General features: G+C 33.5%; 1 protein-coding gene across 2 annotated transcripts in view; it reads left to right on the top strand.

The window, feature by feature from the left end:
- LOC138714621 (putative fatty acyl-CoA reductase CG5065) overlaps positions 1-25,746 on the top strand; it is a 57,596-nt gene that overhangs the window by 12,602 nt on the left and 19,248 nt on the right. For both annotated transcript variants that reach the window (XM_069846650.1, XM_069846651.1), the window contains 2 exons: positions 1,040-1,149; positions 4,341-4,533. In XM_069846650.1, the coding sequence (XP_069702751.1) occupies positions 1,040-1,149; positions 4,341-4,533 (303 nt within the window). The remainder of the gene's footprint in view (positions 1-1,039; positions 1,150-4,340; positions 4,534-25,746) is intronic.

Genomic DNA, 25,746 nt, shown 5'->3' with positions numbered 1-25,746 from the left:
GTTTTTATTTATTTATTTGTGTATTTATTTATTTATCTATTTATTTATGTATGTATTTATGTATTTATTTATCTTTTTATTTATTTATTTATTTGTTTATTTATTTATGTATTTATTTATGTATTTATTTGAGTATTTATTTATTTATAAGTGTTTACAAATCGATTTACATGTGTACGTGCGTGTGTGTGTGTGTCTGGATTTCATACTCGACTAGATTATTAACATATCATATTAGCGTTATATTTTAGTGGTTTTCGGAAATTAAAAAAAAAAAATATATATATATATTATTCAGTCATTCCTAGTTTTCTGTCCTTCATTGCAAACCCAGCATTCTCCAATGTTTCATCTTTTCGCCTTTCTCCTAGTCTCTCCATGTATCTCAATGTTGTCTATCTTCTGCCTCGGACTTTTTCTCCCGTTCACCATTCCTTCCAGTGCATCCTTCAGTAGTCAGTTCTTTCTTACCCACTGACCTAGATAATTCCTTTCCTCTTCCTGATCAGTTTCAGAATCATTCTTTCTTCATCCACTCTTTCCAAAACAGCTTCATTTCCTATTTTGTCTATCCACTTCACACGCTCCATTCTTCTCTATATCACATTTCAAATGCATCTATTCGCTTCTCTTCACTTCTTCGCAATGTCTATGTTTCTGTCCCATACAATGCCGCCACTCCACACAAAGCACTTCACTAGTCTCTTCCTTATTCTTTTTCCAGATGGCCGCAGAAGATGCTCCTTTTTATAGTAAAGGCTTCCTTTGTCATTGCTATTCTCCTTTTGACTTCCTAGCAGCAGCTCATGTTACTGCTAATAGTACATCCCAAGTATCTGAAGCTGCCTCATTTCGAAATTGCACGTTTACCTTCTTCATTTTTCTTTAGTATTCTTACATATTGATCTGTCATAACTTTGATTCACAATTGCTCTAAACTGTCACTGTATTAAGTAAATGGTGCGCATATACAAAAATAACAAACGTACCGAATGAATAAGTGGTCAGTAAGCTAACATTTCTTTTCTTATGTCTGCAGATTGCTTGGAGATCTCCCCAACACGTATGTGTTTTCCAAGTCGCTGGCAGAGCATGTTGTGTACGAGCAAAGAGGTGTTCTACCGGCAGCAATTTTCCGTCCTTCTATTGGTAAGCAATCTGTATAAAATCTCTAAATATAGGCTAATTGAGACTTTTTATATCTCTGAAACCGTCGAAAATAAATTTAGTACAAAAATAAAAACACAATTTCAATCCCAAACGAATGCCGTGTGTTTACATAAAATGCTTTCATTTTAAGGAGTAAATTGCACAAATAAACGTAACAATCAGTGTTGCCAACAGTTGTTCGTATAATCCCGCTAGATGGCTTTCGAAAACCCGCGATTTTCTAACAAATATCTCTAGATTTTAATGTATACTTATTATTCAATAATAATAATAATAATAATAATAATAATAATAATAATAATAATAATAATAATAATAGTAATAACGGTCAAGATAGAGCATCCACCCGCCAATGTAACGAATATTGCACGCTATTATCATTGCCATTGTGGCGCTATAAAGGAATTTTGAATACTTTTATCACAGACACAACATATTTAATTTCTTATTGCACGATATATGTTACCGTTAAAATCCAAAATGCGACAAAACCAGTTTTAACTAGTAAAAACTACGTAGTTTTAAAATACAGATAGATAAAAAGCGAATTTTCGTAACATCTGGAATCAATGACAGGTCAGGTTTGGTTTGGTTAGGGTTTTTTCTGGCTTTTACCAAACAAAAACCTAAACAAACCAAACCTAACCTGACACTGATTCTAGATCATACGAAAACTCAATTTATATCTTATCTTTATTTGCTTAAACTAGTATTTACTAGTTGAAACTGGTTTTGACGGATTTCGGGTTTTAACGGTAATATATATATAATATGGAATTATCACTACATTAACACATGCATTATTTCACAAAACACACACTGTAATTATGAAAGCCGCTTATAATGCTAATATGAATTTCATTTCAGAAACTTTAAAGATTAAAAACCGCTAGTATTCCCGCTAAGCGGGATAATATAATTTTACCCGCGAGACGGTTATCCAAAAAAGCTAGATTTAGCGGGAAAACCGTTGAATTGGTGATACTGGTAACAATTCGCACAACGATGGCTTAAATATCTTTGATTTGTTACACATCGAATTATTAGACATTGCCACAGCAATAGTAATCAAGTAATTGAATACAAATATAGCGGCGTTAAGAGCCCTAACTCATTTTAATAAAATCGTGTTTTAATTGTGAGCAAATATCGTATTTAAGACTATTTCATGATGTCTAAGTATCCTGACATTCAAATAGTTCAATAATATGCTATAAGCTACGATAATAAAAAACATTTAAGTATTTTCAAAGGTCTTACTTGAGTTTATAAACCGTACTTCGTTTTTCCTTCAGAGTAAAAGATCACAGCACCAAACCATTGGAACACAGGATAATAATTGGCATACAACATCTTTAGTATGACATGTGGCGCATGTTACTAAGTAATTACTCTTGAATGCAATGTGAATATGGTTTGTGTATGAAGATTTCTTTTAGTATAGGCCTCATCGTGTGTCTTTTGTTCTTAATGTTATTTATACTCGCTTTAACATGTCTGATTATATCGCGAGTTAATCTTTTGGGTGAAATCCGAAGGCCTGTGCACTATTGTTGGGACTGGTTCTATACCAGATGGCGTTTGTAGATACTTATATACTACTAATTTGTTATGAGTATGATTTTGGTGATGAATGAAGCGGGTGATTTTCAGGGATGTTGTGGCCCGAATTTCCTGACATTTGCCTTACGGTTGAGGGAAAACCCTGAAAAACCTCAACCAGGAAATTCAACCCGACCGGGATGCTGACCCCTACACCACAGAGGTGGTCCATGTGAATCATTGTTCGCGTAAATAATGACAAATTAAAATTGACTCGATACATGAACATTATTTTAAGAAATTCAGAAAAGAAACATGAATGATATTATTCATCTTTCTTAGTGATCTTGGGAAAAAAATAACAATAAAATGTATAACATAGAAATTATATATCACTGAGCCTAAGTACTAGAACAAATAATAAAAACTGTATGCCTTACGAAATAATTATTAACAATTGGGTGAAATGTTATAGAAACTGAAAAAAATATAACGTACTCACATTGTTATTCGCAAATACTGCCAATATGAAAGTAAATTTATTTTCTATATTATTTACATTCCTTATGGTTTCATTTTATATTACGATAGCTACAAATAATGCTAATTTATGTATGTATGTATGTATGTATGTATGTATGTATGTATGTATGTATGTATGTATGTATGTATGTATGTATGTATGTATGTATGTATGTATGTAGTTATTATGTAATCGAGCATAATATTTATTTATTTGTTTATTTATTTATTTATTTTGCTAATAATTGTAACATAAAATATAATATATACAGAAAAACTTTAGCTCGCCCCTAAAAGAGTAGAACTCGTGCTCAGGGGCGGATTCCTGAATTGAAATTAATAATTATACAATACAATTTGTCTTATGTCTACTATGCAATCAGAATATATAAATTTAAATTTACAATTTTTCAATTTTTATAAAATCCATACATAACTTTTTAAATTTAATACTAGAACTATTAAAATTGACAAGATTAGGATATTTAAATATAAATTTGTTATATATTCTTGGGCCTAAATTACTACTATGATTAAATACTGTGACAGTGTTGCATTTTGGTTCAAACAATCTTAAAGAATTCATACCTTTTGTTTCATAACTATGAGAATACAATTAAAAATTATTTCGATTTCTATGTATGAATTTTATTAATACAATATAATAAATTTGTCTTATGTTAAGTACATTAAAGTGTAAAAACAATCAATAGGTTTATTTTCTTCTGTAATAAATAAAGTGGATTAAAATTGGATTTAAATGAGCTACCCCATCCTGTAATTCCATACATAATTACCGATTGAAATAAAGTTAAATATATTGTGCGTAATAAACTTATTGACAAGTAATTCGTCAATAAAACAAAATAATATATTATTTTACGTAATTTATTACAAAGGTAATTAATGTGTTGATTCCATTTGAAATAATTATCGAAAATTATGCCTAATATAGTAATTTATGTGGGTACTCCCATGTCCAGCCACAGAACGGAAGTGATAGATTCATGATATCTTGATGATCGTGACCGTGTGCGCAGACGCGCATTATACCTACCCCCTCCGTACCTGACGAAAGTTATAAGCATTGTACTGTGCTACTTCAGTGTGCCCGGCGTACAGCGAGCCTGTTCCGGGATGGGTGGACAGTCGAAACGGGCCAATGGGTCTGTTGGTGGGGGCCAGTGCAGGCATGCTGAGATCCGTGAAGGGCGATGGTAACAAGAAGACGGACCTGCTTCCAGTGGACTTCGCCATCAACGCCATGATCACCGCAGCCTGGCACACGGCCGTGTCCAAGTAAGTTGTTGACTGTACTTGTACCCAATGACTTGGAAGGGAACGTTTTTTATTTCTGAATTGGAAAATTTTTCTCTACATTTTCCGAATATGTGCATTGCAGTGAAGAGTTACGTACATTTTGAGCGACTGCAAAGTGAACCTTTCCCGATAGTCGCTCAAACAGTTTTTATATTGGGAAAATGTACGTTCAACATCACACGATGTAATAGGTGCATATTTGAAGAACGGAAAGTCACTACTTTTTAGTACACCAATTTCAGACGTCTTGTCGTGACCTGATGGTACATCATTTATAATACGAAGTTGTGAATAGGCAGAATTTTAAGCAATAATGTTTCTCAACTTACATTTCACTTTTTCTGAAATTACTGAATTGTTATTTTGGATAACGGTTTGTGATTCTTTATACAATAATATATTCTGAGAGTTGTAGTTTAGACGATTCTAACACGATGATGCTTTTGGACACGATTTTAAAATTAGAATCAATGAACAATATCTTCCAATAGCTGTTCAGAAGGCAATAATTTTACAGCTGCAACAGCGGAACTGTCTGTGCTAACCAATGCATCCATTACCTCCATTATTTTGCCGTAATATTCTGCATAATAATTAATAGCATCCAACGACGTTTTCCAACGGGTCAAGACTGGCTGCAGGGGTAAGGGTGTTCCAGGGGCAATTGTTTGGAACAGCAACACTCTCATTGTAGTATGTTTGATTGAATTCTTGTCTGCACTGAACAAATGTTAAACTTTGACTATTCCAACCACAGTAATGCAAAAACAAGTGCCTACATAGGTATACATTAGCTGTAGCTGCTCTATTTGGACCGGTCACAACTCTTAACATGAACTGCTTATACTACGAGACCGGGCGGTCGCTCACCTCCTCTATACTACCGTACATCGGCAACCTGATTGCATGCTGCGTGTGGCAATTCAACGAAGTCTACTCATTAGTTACGAGCAGGCTTCGAGACTTCGGACCCAATAGAGCAGTTCAGTGGGTAATCCGCATAACGGCGTACTGAGTATAGTGGTAAAGCGTATAGTGGGTGGGGGTACTGTAGAATGAATGCCAACAAATACGAGAAGGAAAATGCTCTGGATTTGAAGGTTCTGACGAATAATTTGGTTTTCATACAAACGGTGTCTGAAACTATTACACAGTAGAAAAGTCAGGGAAAGAGATGCCGGAAGCCCTCAAATTAATTTAGAAAATGATGCAGAGAATTAATGAGACACCAAGTACACCGGTTACTGAACGTGTAAAACAGAAGTGGAAATCAATTTTATGTAAAAATAACGGATATGGAACATTGTGCAACATAAACAGCAAATTAGTGGACATAGAGTCACCCGAGAATAAAGGACTGTCTCTTAGAGACTGCAATGATGTTAGGTTTTTTTCGTTTTGCTCCTATCACGTCATGCGACGTAGAGCGCAGCTTTCCACAGTACAAACTTTGGCAGATAACCGAAAAAGATTTACGTTTGAGACACTGAGAATGTATCTTGTAGTACATTGCAATTCGGTACTGTAACTGCACTTCCTAAAGACGACCAATAGGATAAATGAAAAAATTAAAATTGCTACACTGTGTATAATTAAACACAAATGCTTATAAAATACAGGAGAATAAATGCTTTTCACATTCTTCTGACATTATCATTGCGTAATGTATATTTACTTTCAGAATGTACATATGTGTGTTTCCCCATACTACCGTACTCTACTCTAAATAGCAACGTTGTTACCTCAACACATCTCTATCTACCTGCAGGGCTATAGTGCATGCACAGTAACTTATTGTATCGGGTCCAAAGTCTCGAAGCCTGGTTACCAGCTTATCAAAAGTAAGCGGTAAATCTCTGACCTTTCATGACTATGCCAATGATCTAATCTAAATTGCCACGACACTAATTTCTCCACTTGAGACAGATGTATGCCGTATAATTTCAAAATAATTAGTACTGGATATTCAAGATTTGCGAACACAAACATTGTGTAGTGTTCGAAATAACTTTTTTGGTTTCATTCACTTATAATCAGACCCCGGAGAAAGTATTGCTTACAGGGAAACGCGCGATGGAGTATAGCTAATGTTTATGAACCGAGGACTCTTGCACGCATCATTGTGCAGGTAGGAGTAGTGCCGGCGTAGCTTAGTACAACGCAGTCAAAAGTAAATGAACACGGGTCTTCAGAATGCTGAGACCAAAAGTACGCAAGATAGAACCACTAAGGAAATATGTTCGTCAATAAAATGTGTTTTCCATCCACGGTAATGAACTGTTTTGTGAATTGTGTCACGTGAAATTGGCAGCCGACATGGCATGCAACGTTAAGAAGCATATAAATAGCAATAAGCATAAACGCGCATGTAAAAGACAACAGAATTTAAGCAAGGTACAGCAGGAATCTCCTTCACAATTACTTGAACGAATATTTTACGAAGATATGTGTGACGCGTTTATTGCTTCAAATATTCCGTTAAACAAATTAGAAAACGCGAAACTCCTTGGCTTTTCAGAAAAGTACACTGGAAGACAAATTCCGGAAGAAGCAACACTGCGGAAGAAGTATGTGCAACATGCATATGAGAAATGTCTGCGTGAAGTGAAATGTAAATTACAAAATGAGAAGATATGGGTTTCTATAGATGAAAGCATGGACTCCGTTGGACGTCACGTTGCAAATGTGGTTGTGGCTGCCCTTAGTGCGGAATGTTGCTGTAGATCCTATCTCTTAATGAGTGAAGTGTTAGACAGGGTTAATTATTCCACCATATGTGAACTTTTTGATAGTGCTATGGTGTTGCTATGGCCATCATGTGTGCAATTCGAAAATGTGTTACTATATGTCACAGATGCTGCAAGCTATATGAAGAAATCTCCTAAGTTTCTTGAAACACGTTATCCGAATATGATACACGTTACATGTCTTGCACTTGCATATCATAGTTCATTGCAACGCATCAATACGTAAATATTATTATTACTAGTATGTCAAGTACAATGAAATATTTAGGTCTCTTAATGATAATAAATTAGAATTGCACTTTGTATGCTTCATAGCTAATCACTGGAAACCAGTCAAAAGGACACACAAATAATGAGACTTTCATGTATTACTTCATTTCTCATTGCTTACGAAAAATCTTTAGAAAACTAGAGTAGGCCTACCTATCACGATGGTAAATGTCTCATTCGATTCGTTATTAACTCAAGAAATTTGCAAAAATACTAAAAATTTTAAATATTTGTTTATACATTTTATAATTTAACAAATATAAATAAGAAATGCATATAAAGAAGGCTACGTTTTCTTTGTAGAGCTTCAGTTTCCTTCGTTAATCATGATGAATGCGTATTAAGTTATATGTACACCTTTACATACAAAAAATTTTGTTTTGTATAATTTTGCTCTGTAAAATGTTTATACAATTGAGAATGGTACCAGAAAGAGAATGAAGAGAACAGATCCTTTGAAATTATATCTAAATTGTTTTTAAAAATTATTTTGTTTATAATTTTGACATGCAACTTGAAACATAATAGCTCATGCAGTTTTTAAGATAGAGCCACAGTTTTTTTCACTGTTTTATAGCCAAAACTATTCTTTAGTGCCTGACATAGAGCTATTTTTTATTTTTATTTACATTAATTAAATATTACCATATATGTAACTTACAATAATGTTTTATGTTGCATAAATCATGTAAACAATCCATAGATAATTATTAATTATATTAACATTATCTTACTCATTGTCAGGCACTGAGGGACATTTCAAGCTTCAAAATGACACCAATATCTTCTTGGTATCACCATATTTGACTGAGATACCATGTTTGAAAGAATTAAATATTTTAAAATTACTATTTGCAGGAAATAAGCCACAAACTTTCAGAGCCTAGAAGACTCCATCATCATATGTCACCCCTTAAGCAGCTTCATGTCGGTCCAGTTGCAGCTTCTTTCTGCCTCTCCGCCTTGTTCTAACTTCAGGTGTTGAATGTTTTTTTTTTTTTTGCATTTTTGTCCCTATTTCCATTATGTTTGTCCCAGGGTTTATGCCCATCCTCCTCAGCATTGTAATTTCTACTTTTGGACTCTTATTAAAATGCCGTACAACATCAATGACACACAAATTTACAGTTTTATGACTAACAGGAAAAGATTATAAATTACTTCATTATGTAAAAATGTTTTTTCAATCTAATGATCATGCCCTGATATCTATGCATCTATTTCGGGACTAGAAAGAAGTTAATTTTACAAGCAATGCTGGACGAGGGGATTGACTGCTACGAAGATCATTCCAAAAGTAATGTACTCTAAAAGTAAGTGACCGTGGCTGATGATGCAGCATTTTGGAAAATAGGACTTATCTGAAAAACCATAAGGACAAATCGAAAATTCTTATATCAAATTAAAGAGGAGAAAATTCTATGTTAAAATAGTTATATTTTGAAAATTCTAATTTTTCATCATTTTTTTGCGTTTTGTGGGTGTACATATACCTTAAGGAGGCTTTGGTTTCGTTCGTTCAACGGCATTTTATATGACGCGGGATTTTATTATCGTAGTTATTGCGGCTGAATTACATTGTTGTTTGGTAGCGTAGTGGTCTGGACTTATACACAGAGGACTGGGGTTAAATCTACTTTATCTAAACTTATTTAATAAGAAATTTTATAGTATATTTTTTATTTATTAATTACTGCTGTGTTTAATGATATTAGGTTTTTGAAGTCATAGCAAGTTAGCTGTTATAGATGGCTTCATTAGAGGATTGGTAACCTAGATGTAGTGTCGTAAAATAACCCAATAAAATAAATAAATCAATTAGAGGAATAGAGATCCTGAATAGTATCAGTAATGGGGGGTTTTGTGTAGGCTTATAGAAAAGGCTGTGGTTCAAATAATGAAAGTATCCTTTGCACCTATTTATCACGATATTCATCACAACCAAGATTACAATGTGAAGTGAAAAGAGTTTGTTACTTTTATCTAAATAACTACAACTTTTATTTGAAGTGTTTTTTTTTATCGGAGGGTACTTTCAAATGTCAATTAAGTTTATATAAAGCAGAGAGATAAAGAAGGTAATGTGATTGTTTCACATCGGTTTTTATCGGCATTTTTTTAAGTATAGTGCATAATCCATTTCGAAATGTGAGAGACCAACAACATTTTGAGAACAGACGTGCTGCAAATTTATATAACGGTCAAGCAGGCAATTTAAACTACTGACAAATTAATAATGTAGTTCATAATGAGTGGCCTTGCATCTACCTTTCTAAGCTGTGTTCACCCGTGGAGAATTGTATGTTGCATTCAGCTACGTCAAGAATCCACAAGATATTATAATAATAATAATAATAATAATAATAATAATAATAATAATAATAATAATAATAATAATAATAATAATAATAATAATAATTTATTTAATGACAGGATTAAGGCCATAAGGCCTTCTCTTCCATCCTACCAGATAGCACATATAAATACAAAAAAGAAATACAAACACTGATGAAAATGATACAAATTAAGTTAAAGCCCTATAGAGGGTCAACAGAGTCAAAAGTAAATTATAGAGCTCTCATCGAGCTAATACAACAAAAAGAAAGAAAACAGAGATAGCAATGATGATATTGATAACTAACAATAATAATTTATTTTTTTATTTATTTATAATATTAATGTGCGAAACAACAGCACAAGGCCAATTACAGTTTAGCACAAGATACAAACAAAACAACAAATGATGATGAGAATGAATGATAGAAAATGGCAGTGAGATGAAATACAATCAATATAATAGTCTACATTAATCAATTGACCAAATGCAACAAAATAAATAGGACAAATAATAATTATTAAAATTAGTTCAGTGAGATAATTAAAAATAATGACAATTGAATAGAGTGAATTACAAATGTATTAATGAAATCAAATAAATGAAGACTGGAATAATATAAGTAATATTGTAAAGATATGAATTGGCTAGAATAGTATAATACATATCTTGACAATGGCATGAATTAATAAATCTGACATAAAAACTCAAAAGATATACTACACATTAAATGGGTCCAAGTTCAATCCATGCAAATTAGCATAATAATAATAATAATAATAATAATAATAATAATAATAATAATAATAATAATAATAATAATAATAATAATAATAATAAGTTGTCATTAGAAATGCAAGGTGAACAAGGCCAAGATGGTAATATAACATATACAAGAAACATTGTTTACAAAGTAATATTATTCTAATAGGAGTCTAATTATTTTAATTGTTTCAAGTTAAGTTTTTCAATTAGCGTTGTGTTTCACTCAATTATTCGTATATACAGTACCGTCATTTCCCATAACTATGGTCCCGGAACACAACTATTGTCCACGATACAACCATTCAAGTTTTGTACTCCATAACGTAGTACCTCTTTTATCTATATTTTTGCTGTACTGTAGTTTGAAGTCAAGTCACTGCATCTATCTACGAACCGCCTATGTTACTTCTATAATGTCCTTTGAATAGTTGTATCGTGGACCACAGTTGTGTTCGTTGCTTACGAGACGTAAGCAACGGTTTTGTTCCAGGACCATATTTATGGGAAATGACGGTATGTAAAGTTACATTTTATACAAAGAATTATGTTTGGATCAAATTGCTGCCTTCAATGTCATTGTACAGAGGTATGCTGTTCCTTATTGCTCTATTTTTTTTAGTTTAATTGTCCTATTTATTTATTTTTTAAATAGTCATCCAACATACAGGCAGCTATTGTTGCTTCAGGCCACTAGTATAATATGTACAAGATGGCTTCATGATGTCCCTGAAGCTTTATAAAAATCAGACTATCGCTTTAAAAATTCTTTACGTGTGGAACGAATCAAACTCGTTGGTTTCCTGGGAAACGTCATAGCATCAATCATATCCTGTCTTTGCTCTCAAGTGTATGAAGAAATCAAGAAAGGCTCAATTTACCCGTCTCGTGATATTGACGGGAAATTCTGCATTGAGCGCGTGTTGACATTTTTATAGAGGCATGATAATTTTATGAACGCAATATGATCTTCACTCTTCTTTTCAACTGTAGGCCTAATTCTATAAAATTACATTTATATTTCTAAATATTATATTATATTTCTAAATCTTAATCTACAGTATACTAATAATAAATCTGTAGCCGAAATCTTTCTGGTAATTTTCGATTTTCTAAAAATAATTGGTCTTAACATATATAATAAACCATCCTGAAACCGAAAATCGCTTTTTTGAAATTTTTGTTTGTATGTCTGTCTGTCTGTCTGTCTATCTGTCTGTCTGTCTGTATGTTTGTTACCTTTTCACGCGATAATGGCTGAACGGATTTCGATGAAAATTGGCATATAAATTAAGTTCGTTGTAACTTAGATTTTAGGCTATATGGCATTCAAAAGACATTATTTAAAAGGGGGGTTATAAGGGGGCCTGAATTAAATAAATCGAAATATCTCGCTTATTTTTTATTTTTGTGAAAAATGTTACATAACAAAAGTTTCTTTAAAAATAATTTTCGATAAGTTTTATTCCTTGAAAAATTTTGATAGGACTGATATTTAATGAGATAGATGAGTTTTAAAATTAAAATAACTGCATCTAAGGCTGTGTAATGAATTAAAAAACAAATGACTTCGTCTATAAGGGGCCTTGGACAGCAACAATCGAAAGCTATGAAACATAGCCTACAGAGAATGTTTCTGTGTTTGTATGAAGTAATATCGGAAGCTAAATCAACCGATTTGTATAATTAATTATTATTTCACGATTGGAAAGTGTAGTTTCTCTAGATGGAGATATTATATAATATAATTTAAGTTATTTGAAGGGTTCAGAACCATAGTGGGCCAAGCGCCATTTACTGAATACGTAGAAAACAAGGGTTAAAATTAAGTTATTACCATAATTCAATGGAAACCTATAACAAGTAAAATAAAATATACACATTAAATCTAAATGATGTCAATCTTCATTAAACTATGGTTGCATGTAATAAAAATTAAGAAACAGGTTAAAGGAATTGTCATTGCACCAAATGAGTGTCTCTGGACCAAAATGATCGCATTTTAATTATTTGGATGCAATTTAAATTAAGTAACATGTTAAACGATTTATCCTTCTATCAAACACGAATGTCCCCTGGATCAAATGTCCTATTTTAATTATGTAATTACTTTATATTTATTTCTAACGGGTGCAGCGGAGCGCACGGGTACGGCTAGTGAATATATAAATTTACATTTTCCTTGCACGCCAACTGTCTATTCATCCGTTTGTTTGTAGTCGTTTCTTCCATTCCATTCATAATGTTCATGTTAATTTCTCTAAATCCGTCAGAAAAATATTCATACGAAATATAACAACTTTCATTCCAAAAACATATTGTATTTATTTGAAAGTTGCTTGACAAAATTTTCAAAGGGATAGATGAATGGATGGAATGGATAGATGGATTTAATTTTTATTTATTTTAGTAGGTTATTTTACGACGCTGTATCAACATCTAGGTTATTTAGCGTCTGAATGATATGAAGGTGATAATGCCGGTGAAATGAGTCCGGGGTCCAGCACCGAAAGTTACTCAGCATTTGCTAGTATTGGGTTGAGGGAAAACCCCGGAAAAAACCTCAACCAGGTAACTTGCCCCGACCGGGATTCGAACCCGGGCCACCTGGTTTCGCGGCCAGACGCGCTGACCGTTACTCCACAGGTGTGGATGGATGGATGGATGGATGGATGGATGGAATGAATGGATAGGTTGGATGGATGGATGGATGGATTGGATAGATTGGATGGATGAACAGATTAGATGAATAGATGTATTAGAAGAATGGATGGATGGATAGATGGATGATTGAATGGATGGAGGATTGGATGGATGGATGGATGGATGGATAGATTGAATGGATGGAGGATTGGATGGATGGATGGATAGATGGATGATTGAATGGATGGAGGATTGGATGGATGGATGGATGGATAGATTGAATGGATGGAGGATTGGATGGATGGATGATGGATGATGGATTAGATGAAAAAAAGTTTATTTAACGACGCTCACAACTGCAGAGGTTATATCAGCGTCGCCGGATGTGCCGGAATTTTGTCCCGCAGAAGTTCTTTTATATGCCAGTAAATCTACTGACATGAGCCCGTCGCATTTAAGCACACTTAAATGCCCTCGACCTGTGCCGGGATCGAACCCGCAACCTCGAGCATAGAAGGCCAGCGCTGTACCGACTACGCTACCGAGGCCGACCGGATTAGATGAATGGATGGTTTGATGGATTAGATGAATTGTATGGATGAGTGGATGGATGGATGGATGGATGGAGGATTAGAGGGATGGTTGGCTGGATGGATGGAAGGATTGATTGATTGATTGATTGATTGATTGATTGATTTGAGGGAGGGAGGGCTGGATGGATTGGAGGGATGGGTGTACGGATGGATGAATTAATGGTTTCGTTCCACAATATTCTTACAGTGATTTGCAGCTGGAATATGGAACATGTCCAAATCTTATGTTAACGATAAAAGGCAAATATGGTTAGTTTCGATATAATAACGTATGGAATATGTACAGAGAATTATTGCATTAATATTTACACAATAATGTGAAATGTTAAGAATTCATCTACAGAATAAAAGGTGTGAGAAATTAATTTTTTTTCCTTAAATAATGCAGGGTTTTGTTAATAATTTGTATAGTCCCCATGAAGACTATTGAATACGAGTATTTTCATTGTCAGGTAACGTACTCCTTTTCGATGGCATGATAAATTTCAAGATGGTGTATGAAAATTGTTTTTTATACTACACATGGCTGAATTAATTGACATTTTTAAAATAATCATTGCTATGCTATGCATTTAATTCCATAGTCGAAATTTCTTTGAACGACATTCTTGACTTAAATCAATATGGACTGTTCGATCCCGAAATGTCTAGTTCAAATCGAAAGCTTGTTCAGAAAAAATATAGCCCATATATTTAGAGCGTAATAAGATATAGGAGTAGGAACAAATCTGAAGTCTAAATGTAATAAGATGGAGCGAGATTACAGACTAAATTACTCGGAACGCTTGCAAATTAATTCATTCGTCAAGTTAGCATCTCTGTGTGTGTGTAAACAAAGATCTCCATTATGTGAGGGTTGCTTAGCAACCGCTTGTTTACAAGGACTTCGCTTAATTCTTAGGTGAAGTAGGTAGATCACCATACCACACTCTAGTATATACAGTCACGAAGCTCAATACTTAGGGAATATGCATCCAAAATTAGTTGCTAACCACTAGGATTGCTACTATCGCCTCATCACAGACAATGCGAAATAGTACCGGTACAGCCTGTTGTTTCTAGTACTCTCATCACTTCAAGCTTCGTGACTGTATGTACTAGACTGTGATCATACTGTGTTTACAGATATGTTTCTTATACCGAAATTAATCCGTTTTTATTAATAATAGCGTCAGTAAGAATGGTGAAGTTACAGAAAACCGTCTAACATCTATTAGTAACAATATTTTTATAACGGAATTGAGCATTTTAAGAATAAATTGCCTAAATAGTCAGTCATTTTCAATACATTATTATAACGCAGTGTTTGGTCACATTTAATAGATGTTAGGTAAGCTGTAACTAGAATATACATGCCCTGCCCATCTCAAAAGTCTGGATTTAATGTTCCTAATTATGTCAGGTGAAGAATACAATGCGTGCAGTTCTGTGTTGTGTAACTTTCTCCATTCTCCCTCTTAGCCCCAAATATTTTCCTAAGAACCTTATTCTCAAACACCCTTAATCTCTGTTCCTCTCTCAATGTGAGAGTCCAAGTTTCACAACCATACAGAACAACCGGTAATATAACTGTTTTATAAATTCTAACTTTCAGATTTTTTTACAGCAAACTGGATGATAAAAGCTTCTCAACCGAATAATAACAGGCATTTCCCATATTTATTCTGCGTTTAATTTCCTCCCGAGTATCATTTATGTTTGTTACTGTTGCTCCAAGATATTTGAACTTCTCCACCTCTTCAAAAGATAAATTTCCAATTTCACCTTACTTACTTACTAATGGCTTTTAAGGAACCCGGAGGTTCATTGCCGCCCTCACATAACCCCGCCATCGGTCCCTATCCTGAGCAAGATTAATCCAGTCTCTATCATCATATCCCACCTCCCTCAAATCCATTTTAATATTATCTTCCCAACTACGTCTCGGCCTCCCTAAAGGTCTTTTTCCCTCCGGCCTCCCAACTAACACTCTATATGCATTTCTGGATTCGCCCATACGTGCTACATGTCCTGCCCATCTCAAACGTCTGGATTTAATGTTCCTAATTATGTCAGGTGAAGAATACAATGCGTGCAGTTCTGTGTTGTGTAACTTTCTCCATCCCCTGTAACTTCATCCCTCTCAGCCCCAAATATATATAACAAATACAACATTTAAAATTAAATTTAAATCAAACAGAAAACTCTGTAGAATTGCAAATTACATAAAAATGAAATTATATATCACACTTAGCGTTCATGTTGAAAGACATGCAAAACTATGCAACTTCATAATGTTAGTGCTTCGAATGAAAGATTTCGCCTTCTCTTTACTAGGCAATGTTCGTATCTAGAATAACGTCATTCAATCCCCCAAGAAGTAACTGGTACAAATTGAAAATGTGGAATATTATATACAATGCATTGTCGTACTATCACGTCCCAATTAGAGCTGGGGACGGAGCGAGTAGAACTGTTGAGTTACTCGGTTCTATCGGTTCTGTGCTTGACAGCGGAGCACCGAAAGTACTCGGTTAACCGTAGCCGTTACCGATCAGTTCAAACAGAGTTCACGTGTTTTACTTAATTCTAGCAGACAACAACGTAGGTACTGTTGTATTTAAATATTTTCTGCTGCAGGACAAATTATTTCCTTATCCCCAAGGCGGGCTGAAAGGCCTCTAGTATTGAAGAGGAGTTCATCCTATTATATGACCTGTCAAGTGGACCTAATGAACACTGACAGTCTGAACATATTACTATACACACTAATAATAATAATAATAATAATAATAATAATAATAATAATAATAATAATAATAATAAAATTACTATTATATTATAATATAATATTATTATTATTATTATTATTATTATTATTATTATTATTATAATACACTCTTATTTTTATAATATAAATTGCGGAGTCCCGCAGGGATCTACTTTAGGACCTCTCCTATTTATTATATTCATAGATGATATATGTAAAAGAATAAGTTCTGACTGTTTATTATTTGCAGACGATTTAAAAATTTTTCGTACAATCAAAAGTAGTACTGACTGTCAATCACTTCAATGTGACATTAATTCAGTCGCTAAATGGTCGGAAGAAAATGGTATGAAAATTAACGTATCCAAAACTAATGTAATAACCTTTTCTAGAAAAACTTCTTCACTGAAATTTAATTATTATCTAAATAATGTACTAATTAACAGAACGGATTGCGTAAAAGATTTGGGAATATTCTTTGACAGTAAATTGTATTTTCATAGTCACGTTGATTACATTTACAATCACGCAATCAGAATGCTAGGAATAATACGGTCAATAACTTATTCTTTTTCCACGCCCGATTCTCTTTTAATGCTATACTATACATTGGTGCGATCGAAACTCGAATATGCATCTGTAGTTTGGAACTCGATTACAACTACGGACTCGGCTAAATTAGAAAATATACAAAGAAAATTTATATCCTTATGTTCATTCAGATTTCTGCCCATTAATTCTGGGTATAGTTATGAGAGAAAATGTGAATATTTTAATTGTCAAAATCTATATGCTAAACGCCATGAGCTAGATTATCTGTTCTTTTGTAAAGTCCTCAAAGGTGATATATCCTGTGACTCTTTCTTAAACAATATTACCTTACGTATTCCAACAAAAGATATGAGAGCCCACAAACTTTTCTATATTAGAAATTCGAAATTCCTTTCACCAGTCTCCAGATGCATTAAAAATGCCAACATGCATGGCAGCGAATTCGATCCCTTCAATGTATAGACTTAGTTCGCTCTTGGCAACGATTTATCATTTATGTATTCTTTTAGGCATTATACTCAATTATCATTGTCTCATAGTATTCTTAGTTATCCATTCATCTTCATTATTGTAATTATATTTATGTGTAATAATTATTTTTGTTTTATGTTTTTGTTATATTTGTGCTGAACTGTAATTGGCCACTGGCTGTTGTACAGCACATTAAATAAATAAATATAAATAAATATAAATATTATTATTATTATATTAAAGTGTTTGATTAATATTAAATATGTTAAAAAAGAAGTGCATTATATTTTTCTTCTATTTGTGTTTATTGGATTTGTGTTACCTTATCAGTCATAATTTTATTTGTATTTATTTCTACGAATTATGTTACGTAATTACTTTAATTTATCAGTAATATTACTCTTCACCAAAGAGAACATGGTTGTATTGAAGGCTAGTTAATGTTATAAAGTAATAGTACATTATGCAACGAGCCTATAATGAAGGTAATTAAGAAGTGAGTATGGATATTTATGAAACGAGCGCAAGCGAATTTCATAATTTTCATACGAGCTTCTTAATTACCATTATAGGCGAGTTTCATACGACTTTTTATGCTCGACCATATTTCTAACTTGATATTATTAATTTTTGAGCAATGTCCCGTATGTTGTGGGATGTGCGCAGACGCCAAAGTATTGATTTTTTCCGAGGAACAGATGTCCACATTGACCTTGCTAGGCCATAAAAACCTACAGAGATAACATTGAAATTAAATTAGACATTGAAAAACGAGATGACAAATTGAATTTATTTGAATATTATTTACAATTAACGCTAATTATTATAGTAACAGAACATAACCTTCTGCGACAGTATTGGATTTCCAGCCTCCGTGACTTTTCGCTAATTCTCTTTCGATTGCATATCCGAGAATAATCGATACTTGCGGTTTTATAACGGTAGAAAGCTGACCTGTCATTGTCTGAACAGTTGTAACCTGAGTCGTCATTGGCTGAAAGACCTGACCTTTAATGAGTAGGTGTACTTTAATGACATGCATTAAAGGACTGCTACCAGGTGTATAATTACTACATTTCGGCATGGTCGAGCATAAATAAACATTATGTTTTTCAGTTTAAGATTCCACGTTTTATTGATTATTTTATCCATTTTCCGTAATAGTAAATAATTCTGTGTATTATTTTAAGTGTTTTAGGCAGCGCTTCATGGAGCCCGTTTCTTTCTATCTTCTTTTTTAATTAGCTGCAGTGTTTAACGTTTACCTCACATGTTAATTCATTAGCTGTTAGTATTATAAATTATTTTATCAATTTTATTTCGTCTGTCATATATAACAACACTGAAAGTTAAATAGCCCTTTCATACAAAATAACTCCACAAGTAGTTGTAATCACGCTAATGAAATTTGCAACCGCCATTTTGCAATGAAGAGAAGCACTTTTTTTCTCGTCAATTGGCAAAGCGAAAACGAAATCGAAAAAATCGAAAAATCGAAGGAGAATTGGGAGGAAAATTTAAAAGGTACGCAAAACGCGTCCTTGCAAGGGGTTGGGGGCTGTACAAAACTAAATATGTGAGCTCCAAGCCTGTTGGCCACTAGTCTCACTCCGGGTTACGCTGCTCCCCTGAAGGAGCTCTAGAAAATTTTGAAGGGGAAGCCGAAATTGGACGTAACCTCTTAGGTACCACATACGCGAGGGGTCTGACATTGATCAATTGATCGCGGAACGGGGCGAGGAGGAGCTGGCTGGTGTTTGCCGTTAGAATGGCAAGACGCCGTCATCTGTTGTTCGATGACAAAGCATGTGAAGGCCGTCGGAAGAAGCGCCGTGAAATCTAATCTGCAATTTGAGAGGTCAATGTCCTTTCAATTTGCGACTTATTAAGCGACCTCGTATATTTAATAGATTATTTATATTATCTGAACTAGGGCATACATCGTTTATAATAAGGGTGGAATATGTATGGGGAAGGGCATATAGGTCCGTGGCCCATTTCTTGTAGGGCTCATCCCGACATTTGTCTTACGCCTGAGGAAAACCACGGAATACCTTAGGCGAGATGAGTTGTCTCATGTATAAGAGACTAGCCAATTTGGCTATTATGTAAAGCGAAAGCGCTTTACTACAACGCTTTTAAAACACCCTTGGTTTCACTTTCAAATTACGTTCTAAAATCGACTCAATCTATCTAAATTTTAAATCTGCCGCCACTAATTTGTACTCGGTTCAACCGAGTAATGACGTCACAGTAACTACTTCGAACCGAACCGCTCCGTCCCCAGCCCTAGTCCCAATGTTCCCGCGGAAACATGGCCTTCGAAACTCTCAGTTAACTCTATTGTTTCATTTCGCGAAACCTATATTTTCTTATCAGCCATAACGCCCTTTATATGAGATTAAACATTTTCACAGCAGGGCGCAATATGATGTTTACGCAAAGAAGTTTTCTTACGTTGTATTTTTTCTACAAATATCCTAAATTCGTGGTTTTCGACTGTCTCAAACAAAACATGAGTTTTAAGTCTTCTTGAGAAATACTTATACATTTTTATTGTGTGTTTTGGTATTCCAGTGTTTCTGTATAAAACGTCCTTTGTCTGCTCTGATTTCATAGTGGCATAACTGATATTTAACCCATTCGAACTGAAATATTCACTCCAGTTTCTTCTACCAGCAAATTAAAATCCTAAACGCTTAGGATTTCTTTCTTTCAGATTAGTCACTATCTTATTTTGTGATATGCAATCGTGAATTGATTGTAAGTGAGGTGCGATGGATGGAGAGTTTTTTTTTACGAAGTAATACTGTAGTACAGCCGTGGCGAAAATGTGATCGTGCGCCGAGCCACTGTGTAACCTGCAACGTGCATAGTACCTGTGGAGGGAGGCGGACACCCGAAGGGGAAGTGAAGTAACTGTCTGATTTATTAAAGGATTTTCATTTTCCTTACGTGAAACACTTAAATATAATTTTATACAGTTCAAGGCTACAAACTAATGTTTAGTACGTGTAACGAAGAAAGAAATGAACAAGCAAACATAGGACACATTATCACAACCTAAAATTAACTGTCTTCAGAATGTCTCTGCGACAGAGTTTCAAAATCAGGAATTATGTCACTTACTGCCAGTCATAGTTGATCACGAAGGTATTTGTCTGTCAGTCGTGATCTAAATTTGGTTTTTACTATTTTCATTGTTGAAAATAATTTTTCACAAACGTAAGTTGTAGCAAACATGGCTTCAACAGAGCCTTATATTCTCTAAGTCTTACCTTTATCTTATGTAAATACTGTTTCATCTATCTTGTCTTATGTAAAGCTAACCTTGTCCAAATCTTGTCTTACCTTATCAAAATCTTGTCTTATCTAAATCTTATCTTATCTCATCTTACCTAAATATTGCCTTATATTCTCTAAATCTGTCTTTATCTTATGTAAATATTGTCTTATCTAAATGTTGTCTTGTCTCATGTAAAGCTTATCTTATTCAAATCTTGTCTTACCATAACTAAACCTTGTCTTACCTTACCTAAATATTTTCTTATATTCATCTTCTCTCAATCTTATCTTTATCTTATCTAAGTCTTGTCTTGTCTTATGTAAATCTTATTTTATCCAAATCTTGTCTTAACTTATCTAAACCTTATTTTATCTTAATATTCTCTTATCTTAATTATAAATCTTATCTAATCTAAATCTTACCTAGGTTTATTTAAATCTTGTCTTATATTATCTAAATATTTTCTTATTTTGTCTAAATCTTTTCTTACCTTATCTAAATCTTGTCTTGTCTTATGTAAATCTTATTTTATCCAAATCTTGTCTTACCTTATCTAAATCTTATCTTATCTTAATATTCTCTTATCTTAATTATAAATCTTACCTAATCTATATCTTACCTAGGCTTATTCAAATCTTGTCTTATATTATCTAAATATTTTCTTATCTTGTCTAAATCTTTTCTTACCTTATCTAAATCTTGCCTTGTCTTATGTAAATCTTATTTTATCCAAATCTTGTCTTACCTTATCTAAACCTTATTTTATCTTAATATTCTCTTATCTTAATTATAAATCTTATCTAATCTAAATCTTACCTAGGTTTATTTAAATCTTGTCTTATATTATCTAAATATTTTCTTATTTTGTCTAAATCTTTTCTTACCTTATCTAAGTCTTGTCTTGTCTTATGTAAATCTTATTTTATCCAAATCTTGTCTTAACTTATCTAAACCTTATTTTATCTTAATATTCTCTTATCTTAATTATAAATCTTATCTAATCTAAATCTTACCTAGGTTTATTTAAATCTTGTCTTATATTATCTAAATATTTTCTTATTTTGTCTAAATCTTTTCTTACCTTATCTAAATCTTGTCTTGTCTTATGTAAATCTTATTTTATCCAAATCTTGTCTTACCTTATCTAAATCTTATCTTATCTTAATATTCTCTTATCTTAATTATAAATCTTACCTAATCTATATCTTACCTAGGCTTATTTAAATCTTGTCTTATATTATCTAAATATTTTCTTATCTTGTCTAAATCTTTTCTTACCTTATCTAAATCTTGTCTCATCATATCTAAATATTTTCTTATATTATCTAAATCTTATCTTGTCTTATTTAAATCTTGACTTATCTTATCTAAATATTTTCTTATCTTGTCTAAATCTTTTCTTACCTTATCTAAATCTTGTCTTGTCTTATGTAAATCTTATTTTATCCGAATCTTGTCTTACCTTATCTAAACCTTATCTTATCTTAATATTCTCTTATCTTAATTATAAATCTTATCTAATCTAAATCTTACCTAGGCTTATTTAAATCTTGTCTTATATTATCTAAATATTTTCTTATCTTGTCCAAATCTTTTCTTACCTTATCTAAATCTTGTCTCATCATATCTAAATATTTTCTTATATTATCTAAATCTTATCTTGTCTTATTTAAATCTTGACTTATCTTATCTAAATATTTTCTTATCTTATCTAAATCTTATCTTGTCTCATCTTATCTAAACATTTTATTACCTTGTATAAGTCTTGTCTTACATTTTCTTAATTTTATCTGTTTTCATTAATCTGTAGAGCAGAATGATCTTGGCGACTTTCTCATGTCAATTGTTGAATGAACGTGTTACCACAGTCTACTATATACAGTCACGAAGCTTGAGTTTTGAGGGTGCTAGAAACAATAGACTGTGACGTATACTATTTTGCATTGCCTGTAATGAGGCGATATTAGCGATCCTAGTGGTGAGCAACTGCCTAATGTTTGCATATTTACTACGTATTGAGCTTCGCGACTGTATATACTAGACTGTGGTGTAACGTGAATTATGTCGTTCCTGGTTCACTGCCTCTTTGTACTGCACCACATTAAGTATAGTACACAGAACCGCAAGATGGTCCAATTTCTCCTTCCCATTTATTTCACTCCTGCTAAAATTCGGTTATAATTATAAACGGATTAAGACGATGTAGTTTATTCTACAATCATCTGTGCAGGGAACCAAACTCTTGTCCGCTTGATTCATAAACAACTAATTATATATTTACGGAATAATTAACCTTGATTTCTGTTCGTTGGACTATATTCCCAAGCTAGCTTCACTGAAATTTGTTGAATTATTAAAGCAGTTTCGAACTCTTCGCCAACTTTTCAATAATATTTTTTGATATTTCCAACCCGCCAGAATAGCAAACTACGAAATATAGGCCAGGGATGTGAGCTGTCATGCCTTCAATTTATACTGAATTATTCAAGTACTGCGTCACTCCTCCAGGTTTTTCTGTGAAACGAAGATGTTTTTCTGCAACTGCGTCATAACTCATGAGCAATAGTTCGACTGGCATTCTCGTCATAGCTGTTGCATACACAACCTATTTATGCGCCGTGGAGTAACAGTAGACAGAGGGCAGTAGCGTCTACAAGAATGGATTCCAGGCTTCGTAACGCCATCTTTACTTTTTAATTTCGTATAGAAAGGAGAAAATTGATGCGATGCTGGAAAAATATATACAGGATGTTTCCGAGATAGTGTTACAAACTTTCAGGGATGATGGCGAAGGGCACATGTATCAATTTGAAATAGGGAACCCTGGTCCGGAAATGACCGAGTCGAAAGTTACAAGCAAAAATAGTTGTATGGAAATGAAATAATTTTATTCCTCTGTACACCTTATTTATGTGTATTTATCTGTACATCTTACACATACTGTATTCATCTGACGTTGTTTACGTTGTCTACTTACAGTATTCCATTCAGTGCGCTGTCTGAGGGGTGGGGACAGGAAACTACACTAAAGCAATGCAGATAGCGTAATGTGTAACGGACATGGTCGGTCCTGATATGCACGTCTGTAGACAGCAGTGTATGTGTACAAGTTGCAGTGTCCAGTCGATCAGTCCTAGTGAAATGGAGGCGTACACGAGAGCGGAATAAGCAGACCTGATTTTTGAATACGGATGAGCCAATGGCAACAGTGGACAAGCTCACAGATTGTATCGGTGCAAGTACCTACGTAGGAGACATCCGGCCCATACCATCTTTCCACGACTGTTCCAAAGGTTAAGGGAAGGAGGGCACGTGGTGCCAAATTACAATTCCATTTCCACAAAACTATTTTTGCTTATAACTTTCGACTCAGTCATTTTCGGACCATGGTTCCTATCTCAAATTGATACATGTGCCCTTCGCCATCATCCCTGAAAGTTTGTAACACCACCTCGGAAACACCCTGTATATTTCAACTGTTAAAAAAAATACTTTTTTTTCATCATCACTTATATAGAAAAATGTTTATTTTGGACACGCCCCTTGTATGTTTTTTTAACGATTTATCATTAGTTATTGACTGGATATTGTTAACATTCGAATCAATTTGCATATCTTATTTTTGTTTTCCAATGGTAAGGAGTTGTAATATTTTGAGTAGTATATAATATTGATCTAATGCCATATTTAGTAAAATTTGCTGTTATAATTTTTTTTGCCTAATATAGTGATTATCTGGTGTCAAAAAATCTGAAAGTTAGAATTTATAAAACAGTTATATTACCGGTTGTTCTGTATGGTTGTGAAACTTGGACTCTCACTTTGAGAGAGGAACAGAGGTTAAGAGTGTTTGAGAATAAGGTGCTTAGGAAAATATTTGGGGCTAAGAGGGATGAAGTTACAGGAGAATGAAGCAAGTTACACAACGCAAAACTGCACGCATTGTATTCTTCACCTGACATAATTAGGAACATTAAATCCAGACGTTTGAGATGGGCAGGGCATGTAACACGTGTGGGAAAATCTATAAATGCATATAGAATGTTAGTTGGGAGACTGGAGGGAAAAAGACCTTTCGGGAGGCCGAGACGTAGATGGGAGGATAATATTAAGATGGATTTGATGGAGGTGGGATATGATGATAGAGAGTGGATTAATCTTGAACAGGATAGATACCGATGGCGGGCTTATGTGAGGGCGGCAATGAACCTGGGGGTTCCTTAAAAGCCATTTATAAGTAAGTAATTAAATAGAGTGATTATACATAAATTTCAGTGTTGAGTTGAAACTTCAAATTTAAGTGGATAAGATTATTTGTAATTTTGTAAATGAAAATTATTAAAGACGTTTTTACTAACATTTTAATAGAAGAGATTTTTTGTATTAAGGTACAATTCTCGATTTGGAGTTCCATATGGAATTCCACGTAAGATTCTAATTGCTCTCCTTTGTAAAACTTCCAGTATGATATATTTTCATATCGTCACTGTTATTTCAAAACCTTGTAACTCCAGAAAACATTTTCTTTTTCAGTAAGACAAAAATATTATGCAGCTTAAGCAGTGCTTTCTCAAAATGTAACTATCAATACCTCGCACTGTCGCACTGACCATTTACCAGATTTTGTGTTAAGAGAATAAAGGACCAAAAACTCGTACATCCAAAGATACGACGTTTTGTACAAAAACCAGTGTGTTATACTGCCATTCCAATATACGTGATTTTGTGTTTTGTGTTTTGTTATTTGCGGAAAATGTATTGTTCATTCTTCTATAAGCGTTCAT

Source organism: Periplaneta americana, chromosome 15, assembly GCF_040183065.1.
Source record: "Periplaneta americana isolate PAMFEO1 chromosome 15, P.americana_PAMFEO1_priV1, whole genome shotgun sequence".
NCBI lineage: Eukaryota > Metazoa > Arthropoda > Insecta > Blattodea > Blattidae > Periplaneta > Periplaneta americana.
This window is presented reverse-complemented; position numbering and strand designations above follow the sequence as displayed.